Source organism: Eumetopias jubatus, unplaced genomic scaffold, assembly GCF_037043125.1.
Source record: "Eumetopias jubatus isolate StellerSeaLion01/CBP00866 unplaced genomic scaffold, mEumJub1_p1.0 scaffold_14, whole genome shotgun sequence".
Classification (NCBI taxonomy): domain Eukaryota; kingdom Metazoa; phylum Chordata; class Mammalia; order Carnivora; family Otariidae; genus Eumetopias; species Eumetopias jubatus.
In genome coordinates, this window is record NW_028274820.1 from 35,764,898 (window position 1) to 35,783,053 (window position 18,156).

Genomic DNA, 18,156 nt, shown 5'->3' on the forward strand with positions numbered 1-18,156 from the left:
GTTGGGCTCTGCGCTCAGTGGGGAGTCTGCTTCTCTCCCTCTGCCCTTCCCCCCCAAATAAATAAATAAATCTTTATTTTATTTTTATTTTTTTAAAGATTTTATTTATTTATTTGACAGAGAGAGACACAGCGAGAGAGGGAACACAAGCAGGGGGAGTGGGAGAGGGAGAAGCAGGCCTCCCGCAGAGCAGGGAGCCCAACGTGGGGCTCTATCCCAGGACCCTGGGACCATGACCTGAGCCGAAGGCAGACGCTCAACAACTGAGCCACCCATGTGCCCCAAATAAATAAATCTTTAAACAAAACAAAGTTAAAAAAAATATTTGTAGCATCCTGTTCTTATCTAATGGTTACAATATCTTATACTAGTTCACTATCTTTGAATCTTTGAAGATATTCGTAATAGGTTTTTTTTCCCCCTCCTGCATAGTCTTTATTTCTTCCTGGTTGCTTTTCTTTTTCTTTTCTTTTTTAAAGGTTTTATTTATTTATTTGTCAGAGAGAGAGACAGCACAAGCAGGGGGAGCGGCAGGCAGAGGGAGAAGCAGTCTCCCTGCTGAGCAAGGAGCCCAATGCAGGACTCGATCCCAGGACTCTGGGATCATGACCTGAGCCAAAGGCAGATGTTTAACCTACTGAGCCACCCAGGCATCCCTTCCTGGCTCCTTTTTTATGTTAGTTTTGGCCTCTTTCTTATTAAAATATTCCATCAGCTGTCTGGAGATTTTTGTCTCTCCGCCCAAATCTAGGATACAGGTACTAAAAAGTTTTAGGCAAAGTTAACTTACATTGTTGGGCCTGGAAACTGGGTTTCACTAGAGGGCAATCAGTTGGTCAGAATCATGCGAAGAAAGTGAGGAAAGAAAGTTAGGCATCTTGACATTCAGTTATAAACCTTCAGTAGGTTGCCTGTCAGCCCTGCCAACTGCTGGCTTAGGGTTAAGCTTTCTTGGGGCTGCCAAGTCAGTAACTACTCAATTATGGTTTTTCCGGCTTCCAAAATTGTTTAGGTGGTGTTTCTTCTTTTATTATCTATGTTCTTGTGGACTTTTGCTTTAAAAAAAAAAATCCATTCAAACTATTCATGGTTCAGTCAGTTAAATGTCCGACTCTTGATCTCAGTTCAGGTTTTGATCTTAGGGTTATGAGTTCAAGCCCCATGTTGGGCTCCACTTAAAAAAAAAAATCCATTCACTATGATTTTGTGGGTTTTCGAGAGGAACAGAAAGTACCATGAGTGTTGTCTAACATTTCTAATAGTGCTTAGATAGCCTTTACTGTATGATCACTAAAGTGTCTACTTTTTGGTCCTTGTCAGATTCACCAGACCATTTCATATCCATTTTATGCTCAAACCACCTTTCAGTTTCTTGAATGCACTATGTTCTTCCTTTTTCATCAGGCCCCAAGTGCTGATCCGCCTGCCAGGGACTCCTGCGTGCCCCCTAACTACCTCTAGAGATCTTTCAGATCTCAGTTTAGCTGAGATTGCTCTAGGTGGACTTGTCTGATCCTCAGATGAAGGAGAAATCTCCCTGTTGCATGGTATCGATAGCACCCAGTTCTTCCTTTATTTTAAAATGGGTCATCTTTTATTTTCCCTCACTAGTCTGCAAGCCCTGGGCAGGCAGGGGTGTGACTATGCTCCCCCCCTTTCATTGCAGTATATCTGCTCTTAGCACAGTGTCTGGGACATAGTAGGTGTCAAAATGCATTTGACCAAGAAACAGACTCTAAACTGTAGAGAACAGACTGATGGTTACCCGAGGGGAGGTGGGCGGCGGGATGGGTGAAATAGGTGAACGGGATAAGGGAGGGCACTTGGTGTGATGAGCACTGGGTGATGTATGGAAGTGATGAATCACTAAATTCTACACCTGAAACTAATATTACACCTATGCTAACTGGAATGTAAACAAAAACTTGAAAAGAAAATAAAAAGTAAGCATTTGATAATTATACAAATGAAAACAAGTGAAATTACTTGCTTATGATAAGAAAATAGAGATAATGCTGGAAACCGATTCTCTCAATCCTTTCTGTTCAAGTCTATCGGCCAATCTCTGTTTTCTTGGTTTGCAATTAGAAGAAATTAAATATACTTGGTTAGGAAAAGGAGATGATGATCTCTTAAATTTGTAGGTGGGAAGGACCAGGATAATTGTCTATCTCTTGTTTACAGCTGAGAAAGCAGAGGATTGGTGATGCTGTAGAGGTCACTACAGAAGGTTCTGGAACTGAGAGTATCTTCTGGCTCCTAACCCTGTTTTCTTTTTTACCATTTGAAACACATCTAGGATGTTACCTCTCCAATCTTACTGTCTTTTATGCTCCATGAATATTTCTACCTGGTCTTCTCTATCTGATTTTCATCAAATAACTACCATCATATTGTTACTTAAGGGACTAAATTAATGATTCTTACTTGATGGAGGTTGTACGGGAATCATCTTGGAGGCTTTTTCAATCTATATGTGTCCCTTCCTCCTCCTGCCTCTCCAGTCCCTGCCTAAGATGTTCTAGAATGATCCTTTGAAAATGCTTCCCTAGTGCTACAGACTGAATGTCTGTGTCTCCCCAAAATTCATATGTTGAAACTTAATCCCCAATATGATGGTATTTGGAGGATCTTTGGGAGATGATTAGGTTATGAGGGTGAAGCTCTCGTGAATGAGATTACTGCCCTTATAAAAGATGTCCCAGGGAGCTCCCTCACCGCTTCTGAAATGTGAGAACACAGTAAGAAGTTGACAGTCTCCAACCTGGAAGAGAGTTCTCACCTGAAGTCTACCATGCTGGCTTCCTGGCCTCAGACTTTCAGCCTCCAGATTGTGGGAAATAAATTTCTGTCGTTTAAAAACCACCCAGTCTATGGTATTCCATTTATAGCAGCCCAAACGGACTAAGACACCAAGTGATTTTATTATATTTTTTTGAAGATTTTATTTATTTATTTGACACACAGAGAGAGGGAACACAAGCAGGGGGAGTGGGAGAGGCAGAGAGAGAAGCAGGCTTCCCACTGAGCAGGGAACGCAATGCAGGGCTCAATCCCAGGACTCTGAGATCATGACCTGAGCTGAAGGCAGATACTTAATTGACTGAGCCACCCAGGCGCCCCAGACACCAAATAATCTTGATATGACTCATCCTCATAGGTGGAGAATATTTTATTAAATATTGGTTATGACCAAATTGCATTTTATTAACCCAATACCCTGACACGTGCTGCAATGGCTCAACAAGTGATAGTTTCAGAATGTTTAGTTCATTTACAAACACCACTTAGAGTAGAAAGGAGCCTCTTTTTCAAAGTCAATTGTATTATCTTTCAATACCGTACTTTTAATATTTCCCTTATGGTAGGAAATATCAAAATACAGCACTGGGATTTAGGAGCTTTGATCCATCCGTTAACCTGCTTGAGTTTGGCTGGTTTTTTGAACTCTCTCTGCTTCAGAATAGTTCTTTTCTATACAATAAGGACAATCCTAATTATACCCAAAGTATAGCAAAAGAAAAAGAAAATGTCCTATAGCATGCTACAAAAATGTTTTATAAAAGAAAAGTTTTTCGTAACCAAACTGTGTCTCAATCTAAAACTGGATGCTGTGTGATGATCTTGGGGATGGTCTCTTGGCATCTCTTGGCCATTTCCTTGTGTAACATCATGATAATGATAATGTATAGGTTAAAATGAGATCATCAATTTATAGCCCATTATAAAACCATAAGTATTTTAATTACATTTAAAAATAATAAGTAGTGAGTTTAGCTAGTGAATATGATATGTCTGATGATACCATCAATGTAATTATCCTATGGACACTTTTTCTGGCTTATAAGCCCTTGATTAGAATAGGCATGTGAGGGTCACCTGGGTGGCTCAGTTGGTTGAGCCTCTGCCTTCTGCTCAAGTCATGATCCCAGGGTCCTGGGATTGAGCCCTGCATCGGGCTCCCTGCCCGGTGGGGAGTCTGCTTCTCTCTGCCCCTCTGCCCCTCTCCCACTGGCCCTCTCCCACTCGGGCTCTCTCTCAAGTAAATAAATAAAATCTTAAAAAAAATAGGCATGTGAATGCAGATGAACTGTCAAGGGCCTTGGAAAGAAAGATTAGGATGTTTTTGATAGAAGAGCTGTGTTTCTGAACTTAATTGCCCCTAATAGGACTTGTCTAGACTGATGAAAAGGCATAAGGTTTTGATTCCCTAAAGCATTAGCTTCTGACCACTGTCACATCCATATCTAGAGTTCAATTACAGGACTGGTCCCTGAAATTTAATTCTGATGGATGTGGAACAGGGTGCACTAAAATGGATGACAGCCATAAATGGGGGCCCTTTCTTAATGACACATCTATATCATACACACAAATAACACCAAAGGGCCGAATTAAGTGACTCATATCTTCGTTAGAAATGGTGGTTGGTATTTTCTTATATAGACTTCCACTGTACAAATTATATAATAATGGAAAGCAGGAATGAGGTAACATTAACATTTATTTAAGCATGGTTTTAATAGGACAGGGCAATTTACCAGTATTTCGATGCATGCTTTGACCCTGGTAGTTAATTTTCTTCAAAACTGTTCTGAGCTAATTTATACTTGACATCATTTGGATGTTTTGGCAGCTTCTCTGTTCTTATTATAGCCATTTGCAAGTAGATCAATTACTTAGGTCCCTAGGTCTCTTGAATACATGATGAACAAATATAGAATTACCTATAAAACAATCAGACAAATACAGGTTTTATTTCTGCACAAGCTTGGAGGTTTGTGGCAACAGAGTGATTCTGTAAATGTGAAAAGGATTGAAATTAGGAGTCACTAGGCAATGGATGGCTGATAGAACAGGGTGAGGGAAAGTTGGGGGGCTCCATTTATATGAGTGTGAACACCCTGGTTTCTGCAAACTTCCATTTTCCTCCCCCTTTTTATTTTAATTTGCTCTATGTCAAAAAAACAAGAACAAAAACCAGGAACTCCTTAAGGCCAGACATTATCCAACAATTGGAACACAAAAGTTGGTGAGAAGAGTTTCAGATTCCATGTACTAGTTTCACTGATGACTCACTGGGAACTTGGTGTAAGTCACCTAACCTGAGAAGTTCCTGCTGGATGTGTTCAAAAAAGGAGGATAATATTTGATCCTAAAAATAATTAACTAGAGTGACTGTTTAGACTTTCTAAAAGGATATTTAATTATGTAAATTTCTGCCACTTTAATAATTATAACCTGCTTATATGTCTTAATATTTACCCTTTGGCTAAATTCTAAAGTTTTACATTAATAAACATACATTTTCTCTCTTTAACTTCACTTTCTAACTCTATGCCCCACGTACTTGGCATCCTTGTTTCGTGGATTTTTTTTTACTGACAGTGTCTTTTCATACTGTTTCGGATCAGTAAATCTGTTTCTGCTTTTGCTGGATTCTAGATTCTAATCAAATCCTCTATATTTCATCTTATTTGGATTAGGATTCATTCCCTTAAAATTTACTGCCAGTGTATTAGCCTGCTATTTTTCTTATATGGACAAGATCCATTTATAATAAAAACATAATTTATGTATAACTGAACTAGAAATAATGTATCCCATTGCACATAATTTTTGTTGATGGTCTTCGTCTGTCTTATTTGCATGTTAATCACTTCTCGTTAGTATATCTACCTTGTATATAAGCTGGGAGAGGAAAAATTTCACCATTCAACTTAAAATCAGAATCTTGCTGCTATGAATGCCCTTAGAGGTCATCTAGTTCAAGCCCCTCATTTTATAGATAAGAAAGTATGTAAGTCACTTACTTATCTAAGGCCACACAACACTTAAGAGTTGGATCTCCAACCACTGTTGCTACTACTCAAGGTCTCATTAATACATATGCATGCTTTAAATGATAAGTTTGATTAAGGTCAACCCATGCTGGGTTCAGCCTCTAGGTAAGCTTATCTGTTTGTATTCAGATTCTGCCTTTAATTCAGGCCAGCCAAAACGATAACCTTGTGAACCTGAAGTTCGGAGGGAGAACTGGCACAGATTCATCCTCCCACTGAAAATACATATGCCACACAGATGCTGGATAGTCATCTTTGTTTCTGAGGACAACACATCACTTCTCAGTGGCAGCAATATATTCCACATTCATTTGACATTTAATTTATATCCACTATGAAATAGACATCATGCTTTTGGTATCTAAGGTCCCTGCCCTCAGTGAACTTACAATCTAGGATGAAGACATACGTGAAACAAATAACTGTGTCAAGAGTTGAATCCTCTAAGTGTTCACATTTTAAAAGCATCCAGTTAAAAATTTCCTTCTTTGTGTCACGGTTTCTTGCAAAACTAACCATTTTAATATATAACCAACAAAGGAAGTTGTTAAGCATATAATGGAAAGTTGGTTATTCATATTTGACAAGGTTTATTTGGTCCATTACTGTCTCTCCTGTTAGGTATACTCTTGTGATTAGGTGAAGCTTGTTGGAGGTGGGAAAGCTGAAGTTTTGGAGTGGGGTAGATAAAAATGAAGTAAATATTATTTTTATGTTTTAAATTAGTATTTTTATTAGTATTTATAAGTAATGTGTTCTTTGGGTAAAACATTCAAATTATACTTAAAGGTATAAAGGGCAAAGGGAACATTCTGTTCTGGGTATGCACACTTAACAGTTCTTTGTTCTTTTTAAATTTTTATTTATTTGTTTGAGAGAGAGAGAGAGAGAGAGAGCCTTGCACAAGTGGGGGAAGGGGCAGAAGGAGAGGGAGAGAGAGAGAGAATCTCTATGGGATTTTGTGCTGAGTGCAGAGCCCTATGCAAGGCTCTATCCCATGACCCTGAGATCATGGCTAGAGCTGAAATCAAGAATCAGACGCTTAACCCTGAGCCACCCAGGTGCCCCTTTGTTCTTTTTTAAGAGAAATTTTCTATGCATATAGAAACATAAGTATATTTCCTCCCACAAATGTGTTAATGATTAATATGCTTTTTATTCACTTACCCTAGATATATTTATCCATCAATACATACTGATTTATCTCATTTAAAAAATGTTTACCTACTGTACCTTTGTAAGGATATACCATGATTTACTCAGGCAGAAGCTGACCTTTTAAAAAGTTGGAAATATTAAATACTGGGGAGGTGAAAAGGAGAATCTATATCTGTATGTGTATTTACCTATATGATATAGTCACTGTCAGAATGACTAGGATAGCCACAGACATATAGTAGTCAAAGTTTATTTTTAAATTTTTAAAAAATATTTTATTTATTTATTTGACAGGGAGAGAGAGCACAAGCAGGGGAAGAGGCAGGCAGAGGGGGAGGGAGAAGCAGGCTCCACACTGAGCAGAGAGCAGGATGGACCTGGGGCTTGCTCCCAGGACCCTGGGATCATGACCTGAGCCGAAAGCAGACACTTAACCAACTGAGCCACCCAGGCGCCCCGCAAAGTTTATTAAATTAGTAACTATTTCATCTTTGTTGACTGGTAGATAGAGCCCATCAGTATGTTGATTGGTTGCTTTTTGTCTTTTCATTCATAGCTGCTGATAACTTTCTCCCTAACTAGCCCAAGGAAGTGGTAAAAGTCAAAACTTTTTCCTGTCTGAGGACATACTTGGTGCTGTCTGTAATATCTAAATATGGTCACTAGGACCCAACATCCTTGCATTTTAACTCATACTGACTTTCTTGATGAATTCCCCACCCTCCTTGGCTCCCCACTTGGCTTGACTTCCTGTCTTTTATCAGGAGCAATCTATCAAAGACCCAATAATGTGCTCATTACAGAACAGAACAAATCGAAGTGTTCTACCTCACAATTTAAGGAAGGCAGGGGGCTAGTTTTTGTTTTAAGATAAAAATCTTTTAACAAAACACAAACTCCCCAAAACTTCCTTTAAACCAAACAGCATTGTCACACTTTCACAAGCTCTTATTACACAGCCAGATGACTCAAGATTACTAAATTTCTATTCATAAGGAGTTTGCTGGCCGCAAATCAACATTCAGGCCCTCCCCCATCTTCCTTCTCTCTCCCCTGGGAGACTTAACGTTTGGAGCGCTCGCTGAACCACGTTTTAAGAGAATGAAGACGATGTGTTTTGCTGGCTGAACTGTTCTGGGATTTTATAAAGCCTCCTCCAACCCCCTCCTTTTTAAATTTTTTTTGAGGGGGCGGGGAGAGGAGGTCAGAATCTTTTTGGCCTCCCAGCCTTCCAGTTTGGAAATATATTCTAAAACTGGTAGAGACGAAGGACTTCTGTTTGCTATTTATTATGGAACTGGGTGTTCCTATCAGCAATTAGCTACATCTACATTCCCATCAGTCACTCAGAGTGACACAGGGGTGAAGGAAACAGCACTAGCCCGGCCTTGGGGGGTTACAGTTGACGCTTCTACCTCTGCACTTGACTCCCCTAAAAAACGGGCCCACCTTACCCTTTGGATCTTTCACTTCACAGTCTTTTTGGCAAAACTGGGGGGAAAAAAAGTCACCGTCACACCCGAGCGGTCCCCCAGGCCTTTCCATTCTCCGGACTCAGAGGCAGTGGTCGCGGCCACCCCCTCCCCCCAACTCCTCGCTCTTTTCACACGCGTTCGTGGCAAGGAGAAAACCACTCAGATAAATGACCGAGATCCAGAGCCTTCCCTTTGGGTGGCCTCCCCACAGCGTGAGACAGAGTCCCCGCCGCTGCCAGTTCCCAGCCCTGCCTGTTAGAGGCCCCGCGCTGGCCGGGTCCTGCAGCTCGCGGCCGGGGCGGGGCGGGCCGGGCAGGGAGAGGCGCGCGGGGGCGGCCGGGAGGGGGCGCCGCGGGGGCGCGAGCCGGGCTGAGAGGCCCGAAGAGGACGCGGACTCCGAGCTCGGGAGCCGAGGTCCCGCTGGGGTCCCGCGCCCGGGGTCCTTTGCCCAGGGAAGGCGGGGCGGAGGCGCCGGGAGGGGCGGTGAGGGCGGGGCGGGTGGCGGTTCCGCGGCTCTTTTCTCCCGAATGCCCGAAACTCGGGGCTGAGAACTTCTCCCCGCCTGTGCCCCGTGCACTCGGCGACCCCCGGCTCCCGCACCTTGTTCCCAGCCCGCCCCCACCCCGCCTCCGGCCGCGCCGCCCCCACTGCCGGCCGCCCGCCGCGCCGCTCTCGGTTACAAAGGAGGGAAAATGAGCCGGGCGGCGGCGCGGCGCGGGGCTACCGCGGCGGCGGCGATGGCTGCCGCCCCCGGCACCACGTAGAACGCCCCCGTCCGCCCAGCCGCGGCCCAGGCCCGAGCGGAGCCTACAGCTAGCCACTCGCCTCCCGAGCCCAGCGCGTCGCCTTCTGGCCGGAGGAGGAGGAGGAGGTAGTGGAGGAGGAGGAGAGGAGGAGGAGGCGCCGCCTTCTCCTCGCCGCGCGCCCTCGCCGTTGTCTGCGCTCCGCTCTGGACCAGTTTGGGGAAGTTGCCGGAGGCCGGTGTCGCCCAGATGTGCGACCTCATTGAGCCGCAGCCGGCCGAGAAGATCGGCAAGATGAAGAAGTTGCGGAGAACTTTGTCGGAGAGTTTCAGCCGCATTGGTGAGTGGCGCGCTGCCCCGGGCACCCGGCCGGTCGCCCCCGTCGTCTGCTCCCCTCCCCGCGCTTCTGGCACCACCAAGGCAGCGGCCACCTGGGGCAGGCGTGGGGTGCGCTACGAGCGGACGGTGGACCGAACAGTGCCCGGAGCTGGGGGGAGGGCGACAATGGAAAGGAGAGACACCCCTCTCTCTCAGGATCTGGGGGTTCGTTTGTGGATGATCTTGAGCCTACAGTTTGGGTTCCGTCTCCTCGCCACTAGCGCTCGGGCTTTCGCGCCCGCGGTGGACAGGCGATGGGACGCCCCGGGCCCCGCTGCGCAACCGGCTGCACGGCCTCCTGGGTCACTTGTTTTATTTATTTATTTATTTATTTATTTATTTATTTATTTATTGCGCGCAGGCTTTGCTCTGGGGTGTTTCGTAAATAATTTAGCTTTGGAAATTGGTGAGACGTTGAGTTGTGCCTTGGTATTGTTTAAGACATCCAGCCTAAAGGGAAGTAGGACAGATACCTTGGGACCTTTTGTTCGGTACTTCGGGTCCTCGAAAGCGAGATTTGGCTGTTCCGTCCCGAGCTCTCTGAATCTTTCCATTGCGGCAAATAAATGCGCGCCGTGAACTTCTCTGAACGTTTACGAATGAGTCTCCCGAACTTCTCACATTTACTAGAGCTCCGGAACTATTGTCTTTAAACCAGCCAACCAACCGACTGATGTACAAATAAAAACTGAGAAATGTTTAGGACATTTAAGAATAAATCCATGTCACAGACTATAACAGGGTGACAACAGTATTGTGTGGAATGGATTTGTTAGCTTTTTAGGGTTGGCCATAGAAAGCCCTTTTAACCTTAAGACGGTAGCTGCTTCTTCTAACATTATAACTTTCATTTATGTAGGTAACTGTTTTCAGCAAGAGAATCATACAAGCACTAAAAATAACCGCTCAGATTCCCTAAGAAGCCTTCTAGCCTTTGTTTCACTTGTTTAACATGTCATCCATGTTAATGAACGTGTTAATGGAAATTAAGCATAAGGTACTTAATTCCTTAAAATAAACCCCTGGGGTGCATATGAGTATTGTAGTCATCCTTCCATCCCTTCCTTTAAAAATCATTTTATAAGTGCACTCTAAAATATGCAAACTTTGTTCAAGCAAGAGAAAATATGGATCAAAATTTAGCCTAGTTTTCTTTGTTGTCTTTAACTTAAAATTTCCTATTGGTATACAAAATCTCTCCCAAAATGACTGTAAAGTTATCGTGTGAAACCAATATTTAATCCTGGTTTTACTTATTACATGTATCGGATATTTGCAGTTTCACTTTTACTTAGGGATGCATATGAAGAGTTCCTACATGCAAATGAAGATTGAAGCCAAGAAGAATGTGAGAGAGCAAGGTGTTGAGTTGGTGTGCATTTTTAAGGAGAATGTTCTGCCCCGGACTAAAACCATCACAGAGGCGGGTTCTGGAGTCCATTAAGCCCTGTTCTAAAACACATTAACTGTATATTTACTAATGCTAATGACTCTGTTGGAGCCCTTCCAGTTTTGTGTTAAATAATTCATTGCAGTTGAATCTCAGTAAGAAACCAAGGACATTAATACAAAAATTCCTTATGTTTAAGCAATTTCAAGATTTTGATCACCAATCAGTAAAATTTGGATTAACTACAATGCTGGCAAATGGGGTATTACAGTTAATTGGATTTTCTAGCTTACTGAGAGTTAGTGATGTGAAACTCCTTTTGATTCCAACACTTCTTAAAATATCTTCTAAGATACAGTAGATTTTACTTCCTCCCTTTCAGAAACAGTACAGTGCAGTGAACATAACTGATTATTTCTTGTAGTGATGGAGAGTCATGATTCTGAATAGTAACTCTCATTCTGGAATACTGTAAAAGGAGATAAAGAGATTTTACGTGGTTGTGCTTGTGAAGCAAACCCAACACATGCATTGGAAATGGGATTACAGAAAAAATGATCTTTGTTATCTGTATTTTCTTAATGTTTTATTTGCAAAATTACAAAGCAATAAAATCAATTTGATTATGTAAAGATTTTAAGGTGCTTGAGGCTATTGAATGGAGTTTGTACTATGGAATTATATAGTGCATAGCCACAGGGTGTGGGCTGTGTGTGTCAGACCACTGGGATTTCCCATCTTGCTGCTTGTAGCTATGTGACCTTGGACAGGTCCCTCCACTTCTGAGCTTCGGTTTTTCATGTACAACTCAGTTTTGTTATTGGCACGTAGTGAAATAACGCATATGATGTCCTGTATGGTACATAGTGCAGACTCAATAAAGATTCATAATATGTTATTATCATTATTGGTGATTACATCATATAGACATAATTGATCTTCTAGGTGGGAAGCAAGAGAAGTGAGGGGAAGAAGGGGCTACTGACTTTACAGTATAAAAACAGGATGGGTTTTGGAGTTAGTCTGGTCTGGGTTTGAACCCTGTTTTCCCAGCTTGCTGTGTGCCTTGGGCAACTAGCAGAATATCCCTAAACCCCAGAGTTCGCATGTATAAATTTTCTCAAGGTTGTTGTGAAGATTAAATCAGGTAGGATACATAAAATATCTAGTGCAGTATCTGTTACATGTGAAGAACAGTACTGGGGGCTGATACTCTTCCTTCCCATTTCTCTGTTTATCCCCCATCTTCCTCCTGTCTTCATTGGTACTTCATGAGGAGATCAAAGAGCGAATGGTTTATTCTTGTTGAATAATCCAACATCTCAGCGTTTTCATTCCCTTTAAACAATCTACGATGGCTTTTGAAATAAACATACTGACTTAATTTTGCTTTTTTAGGATGATTCAAAAGTGTAGCTTGCTATATGGCAAAATATACAGTATCGTTGTTTAGCCATGAGAAATTAATCATTGATAGAAAATGAGGACGTTTGAAAGTATGTGATAGTCAATGTTTATTATTAACGGTTTTGACTCTATAAAAGTGGTAATGCTAATGTTTAATTTATTCACACATGAGTGATCATGTCAACTTTGTCACTACCCATCCCAAATACAGCTGATCTGAAATTACTATATTATATAAGGTCTAATAAAACACACTTGCTTTCAAGCCATAGCACTCTAATTTATGACATCTGCCAAAAAGTGACTATAACACAGTTACAGTTCTTTTATAAGATGGGTGTAATTGAATTTCAAAGGCATTCACTGATTTCAGTGGTGAGTATCGTTTTCTACTAAATAGTGTCAGTGTGTTCACATATTTAGGAACTACTGTAGTTGTCTTATGTTTTTTGTTGTTTGTTTTGTTTTGTTTTTTTTTTTTGGTTAGCATAAAAAGTGAAAAGTGGGAACTTAGTTGTTAAAAAGGTTATATTAAAATCCTTTTCCTCTTTTCTTTCCTTCTTTCAATTTTTAAAGGATCGCCTAGGAGGAAGAAGGCTTTCTGTAATATCTGGCGTAAGATTAAGGTCAAACTGGCATTTCTTCATATTCATTTGAATGCATTTCTTCACGCTTATTTGGATTAACTTGTAGAGAAAGGAAGTTTATACTCTGTGATACTGGAAATGAACCCCATGTATACCATTTCTTTAAAAGATGTAGTTTGTGAGAGAACTGAACAGAAGGAAGAGGCTATGGTTACACTGAATTTTGGGGTTTGTTACTTTGTGCTGTAAGTATGTAATGTGGGGTCCAGCTGTCATGTGATAAGTCCGTTCTTAAGGGTAAAGGTTCAGGCACAGAATTTAAATATAGTACCAAGTTCTCTCCCCATGTAGTTTCAGAAGATTTTAATTTGCGAACTGTGACATGGAATTTATATCCATGATCCTTTCATAAGAGAAAATAGTATATGGTTTTCATATACCAAAACTTTAGTGTGTCTCAAAATGTAAGAGACTATTGTTTTGCCATTGAAGTAGAACTCATTAATTCAACAAATAATTATTGAGTACCTCATATGTGCTAGATACTGTGCTGACATTGAGATTCAGTGGCCACTGTTACCGGTCCTCGAGGACTTTAAGAGGATACAGGCCAGTGAATGGGCATTGACAATATAGAGTGACAGATTTTACCAGGAAGATTAACATAATTTGCTGTTGGAGAACATAGGAAGGACATCACTTTAGTCTTGGTGGGAACATGGAGAGCTTTCTAGAGGAAGCAGTGTCTGAGTAGAGGACTAAGTAGGATATCTGAATATCTTAAATGATTTAATATATACCACCTTGTTAACCCATAAAAATGTAATATGCTTGCTATTCCAAGATATCTTCCAAGACAGTTGTGAGTTTACATTTACACGAATGATTAATGACAATCAGGGAATGTAATCAGTAATGAGATGTTGTGTGCTTGTTTAGGTCAGGGTTTATTCATCAATGACCTGATAAATATTTGGCAGAGACATCTTTAATTGGCCTTTGTTGTTACTGTTAACTGCTGTTCAGGACAAGGATTCAATATTTATAAGAAACTGTATAAGGTGTCAGTCTACCAATAAAGGGTTTCAGTGAAGCCATGGCTTTTTTGGGGTCTTAAAATGTTCTCCCCTGTGGTATCTTGGGCTGGAGAATAGAATGCGGGGGAGAGAATCTAGCTTCCTGTTCCTTATATTTTAGAAAACACCTGCAGTTCCTCTTCTATTTCTTCCTTCTCTTTTGCCCTCAGACCCATCTCTTTATCCAGGAGGCAAGAAAGAAAGAGCCCCGTCTGGATGTCAAAGACATTTTAGTTTTTTGCTTTCTCTCAGCTTGAGGGTCTTCATTCTGTTTGCAGTTACCCAAAAGATAGTTCAACTGCAGTTCCTATTTGATGCTTTACTTAAGACAAACCATGGCTAAATTTTGGAACTTTATTATGTCCAAAGTATATAAAGTATAGGAAGTTTGTGCTGTGAATTATAAGTTTGGTGCTTTAGCTTTGGATCTTGCATGACAGCCATATAATTTTTCATTCATCTTTGTTAAATGAGCTAGGTATGAGGCTGTACAGTGATTGACTTTGTATTTGGAATCACTGAGCTAATCATTTCTTATTCCAAAAAAACACTTTTTTTTTTTAGATGGAACAACTTGCCTATATTTATGTAGGTCATTAATATTTTATCTAGGAATCACTACTCAAGTATGTTGATTAGAGGACATGTCTTAGGTTTGAAGGAAGTGAGGGTTGTAGTTTAGGAACATGGTTGGTTGATATTTAAAGAAAGCCTTCCAGATTAGAAGTTTTACATTCTAAGTTAAAATATAGCAATTAAAGATCATCTAGGCTCTTAGCTTTCTTGATAGCTTTCTATCGAAATAGCTTATTTTGGATTTAATGTAAGTTAAAGCAAATACATAATAAAATGTGTGTAAGTAATTGAATGCAAGATAAGCCATTTCAGACTAGGAGAAAGGGCTGTCTTAATTTTTCATTCAGAAGAAGTTGTCTTCTAATAAAGCAAGTAGAGAAATATATTACAGATCAGTTTCTTAGGCAAAAAAGAGGAAAACTAAGAATTAAACTTTCAAAAACATTTTATCTCCCTCAATCTGCTCTCATCCACCTTAACTCTCCACAACCTCATCTATAGTAGGAAACAGAAAATATCCTTTTCAAGATTGCTAGACTGTATAGTACAGGCTCTGAAATGATAACTTCAGTTTAAGCACATGACTTCTCTCAGAGCTTAATTGCCAACATAATTTGCTTTCCATTGCTTTTGTCAGAACATAGCTTTCCAAGTAAGAGTGACACAAGTGCTTCTATCCTGACTAGAACTGTCTAGTATAGACCAGTAAACACCTATGCACAATTCTATAAATTGGAAACATTTCTCCAACTAGTGCTTTCAGCCAAATTAGTTCCTTTGTGCATTCTCCTTAATATGAAACATTCTAAGTAATTGTAGGATTTAAGCAACTAGGGTGTTTGCCAACAATGCATGAAATACTTCTCTTTCTCTTTAGAGTAATAAAATTCCAGTTCTGAAGCTGCATATTTAAATAAATTTTAAGTATTTGCTAACTCCTATAAAATATTCTGAATGTATTGTTTCCTTTGGTGATACTTTGTTATAAAATGGATCATGTTGAAATGCTTGAATTATGTCTCTGCAGTGCTTATTTTACATGCTTAGTCTTTTCTCACCGTATTTAAACTTCTCTTGGCATGAAAATCTCATTTAGGGCACTGTGCAGAGGGGGTGTCATCCTGACAATTGGTTTGGGAGGATCACACACTGTGCCCAATGATATATGCTCAAAACCCAGGAGTTGAGGGGGAAATTTCTTTAAGATTACTTTTTGATGCTTTCGTACTTTCATTAAAACGTTTTTCTACTAAAGAAGAGATAGGGGAAAGATATGCATACTTCTTTTCCATACTTGGGAGGATCGTCCATTTACATATTTATGAAAGTGTTTCCACGAAGATGCATGCTGTGCAATTCTCTGTCTCATTTGCAGCTTTCCTATTTGTATCATAACATTGTTATTCAGGTTGGGGTACAGTTTTACTTTCTGAAATGAAAACACCATACTGCTTTGTTTTCCTTCTGTTTTCTAGAACTTAGATGCTTAGTCTCTTTGAGATGTTTCACAATAACTGTTTCCTTTCCCTTTTTATTTTGTAGCTTTGAAGAAAGAGGACACCAGCTTTGATGAGGTAGGTTAAATTTCTTTACCTAATGTTAGATGTATTTAATTACCGCCAGGTACAGTTAATAGGTGCCAACTTCACACTTAGAAAAAAAATGCCTTAAAAAAAAAGATGTCATCTCTCTAGTTACATTATTTTCAGGTTTAAGTAATCATTCGAAGGAGTTTTGGTAGCAATCAACATAAATATGTCTTTTTAAATGAATAAAAGATACCCACTGGCCTTTGTATTGCTGCTTTCTTAATGGTGGCAGAGCTGGTGAAGCCCAGTGTGAGGTGGATGCTTAGGGCAAGTCTGGATTTGTTGGGGAGTTGGGCATCGCGGTTCCCTGCAGCCCTCCTCTGACTCCGGGTGTGATGTGATGTTGACGCCACATATTATCGGTCAGACTCCCAGAGGAGAAGCTGACTTTTCCTGTTCTTGTTTTTCTATTCTTTGTATATCAGATCTGTCTTTATCTACTTGCTACAAAGTAGCAAAAAAAAGTCTGTTCCAGTAAGGCGCGGGTTCCTATGTAATTAATAGCATCTGAATGTGATTTTTAAATTGTATTCTTTCCTGAGTTTTGTGTAGTATCAGTGGGAATCACGAGAGACACAGTGTGTTTACAAAATATTCTCAAGAGAGCTATAGAGTGAAGTGTTTCATTGTCACCGTCCAAAGCCATGGTTACTGATCTGTGTTATAAACTGGGCCACATGTGTGTATATATTGGAAGTTTATATGTGAACACAGAGGTATACACACATCGTGCTTATCCTGCAGCCTAATGGAGCCTAGATTAGTTTGGTTGTGGTTGTGATTTTTCAGTTGCAGATTCCATGAAATATGCTACCTGTCATCCCTCTGTGTAGTGCTTCAGAGAAGTGAGGACATTTGTGCTCAGGGAAAGGCCCCTTGACCATGTGGTTGGCCCGGGTGCGGGGCAGGACCACGCAGGGAGAGCCTGCTCCAGATCGGGATTTCTGGATGGGGCCAGTGACTTTTGGCTCTCACCGTCTGCTGCTTCGTCGTTTGCACCTGTTCTTTTTTTTTTCCTGGCGCCCAGCTCTCTGGAGCTATGTGTCCCTGGACTCCAAAGCAACTTCCCCTACCAGGAGTCCTGAAACATCCTGTAAATCTTAGTTATTCTAGACCTGAAGCAATAGAGGACTATTTTCTTCCTGATCTGTAGTGGGTAATAATGATGTTCTCCTCTAAACCTGTATTTCTGGAATGTCTGCAGTGTTACTGAGATGCTTTTAAGAGAGTATTTTCTTCTCAGAAGAAATCAATGTGAGAATATTGGACACCTTTTCTCTCTTTGTAAAGAAAAGTCTCCCCTCTAATTATGGAGGTAATTTAAGCTTACATAAAAAAGAAAAATAAGGAAAAAGGAAGAAAAATCTACCAATCCTACTATCTAACCACTACTAACCACCTACTAACAACCACTGTTGAATGTACTTGCTTCTTTCTCCTTGTTCAGAAACAAACAAAAAAAGCTATATATTGCATCCTGCTTTTTTTCTTATAAAAGCAATAATGTGGTATTTTCCCATGTTTTTACGGAGGACTCCTAATCATTATTAGGGATTTGAAAAACCTCCTATTTAGTTTAAATGCCATTGTTAATGATTGTATGTTATTTTGTCATGTGGCTGTGAGATTAGCTTTCAAAAAAGTCTGAGGCTGGAACCTAGATGAAAGTTAAGGATATATCAAGCCAGTAACAACCCACCCTCCTTTACCAGGAAACCTCTGCACAAAGGTCTGGATTTTGTCATTTGGGGCAAAATTATCCTTAGCTTTTACAAAGTGTTTTCCTTCCTCTGCACCACAAGAGATTGGTTAAAAACCTCAACTTAGAAAATTGCAGAATGGTACACTGGGAAGAGATGTTGGAAATCATGTGACCAACTTCATCATTTCACTGATGAAGAAATTGAGGTCCAGAGGGGCCAGGGAATTTCCAG

At 40.6% G+C, this 18,156-nt stretch overlaps 1 protein-coding gene across 1 annotated transcript in view; it reads left to right on the plus strand.

Moving 5' to 3' along the window:
• The first annotated feature begins 9,436 nt into the window (after window positions 1–9,436).
• Window positions 9,437–18,156, plus strand: part of CDK14 (cyclin dependent kinase 14) — a 465,190-nt gene continuing 456,470 nt past the window's right edge. Inside the window, exons 1-2 of the mRNA XM_028120572.2 lie at window positions 9,437–9,559; window positions 16,176–16,207. Of these exons, the coding sequence (XP_027976373.2) occupies window positions 9,469–9,559; window positions 16,176–16,207 (123 nt within the window). The 5' untranslated portion in view covers window positions 9,437–9,468. The remainder of the gene's footprint in view (window positions 9,560–16,175; window positions 16,208–18,156) is intronic.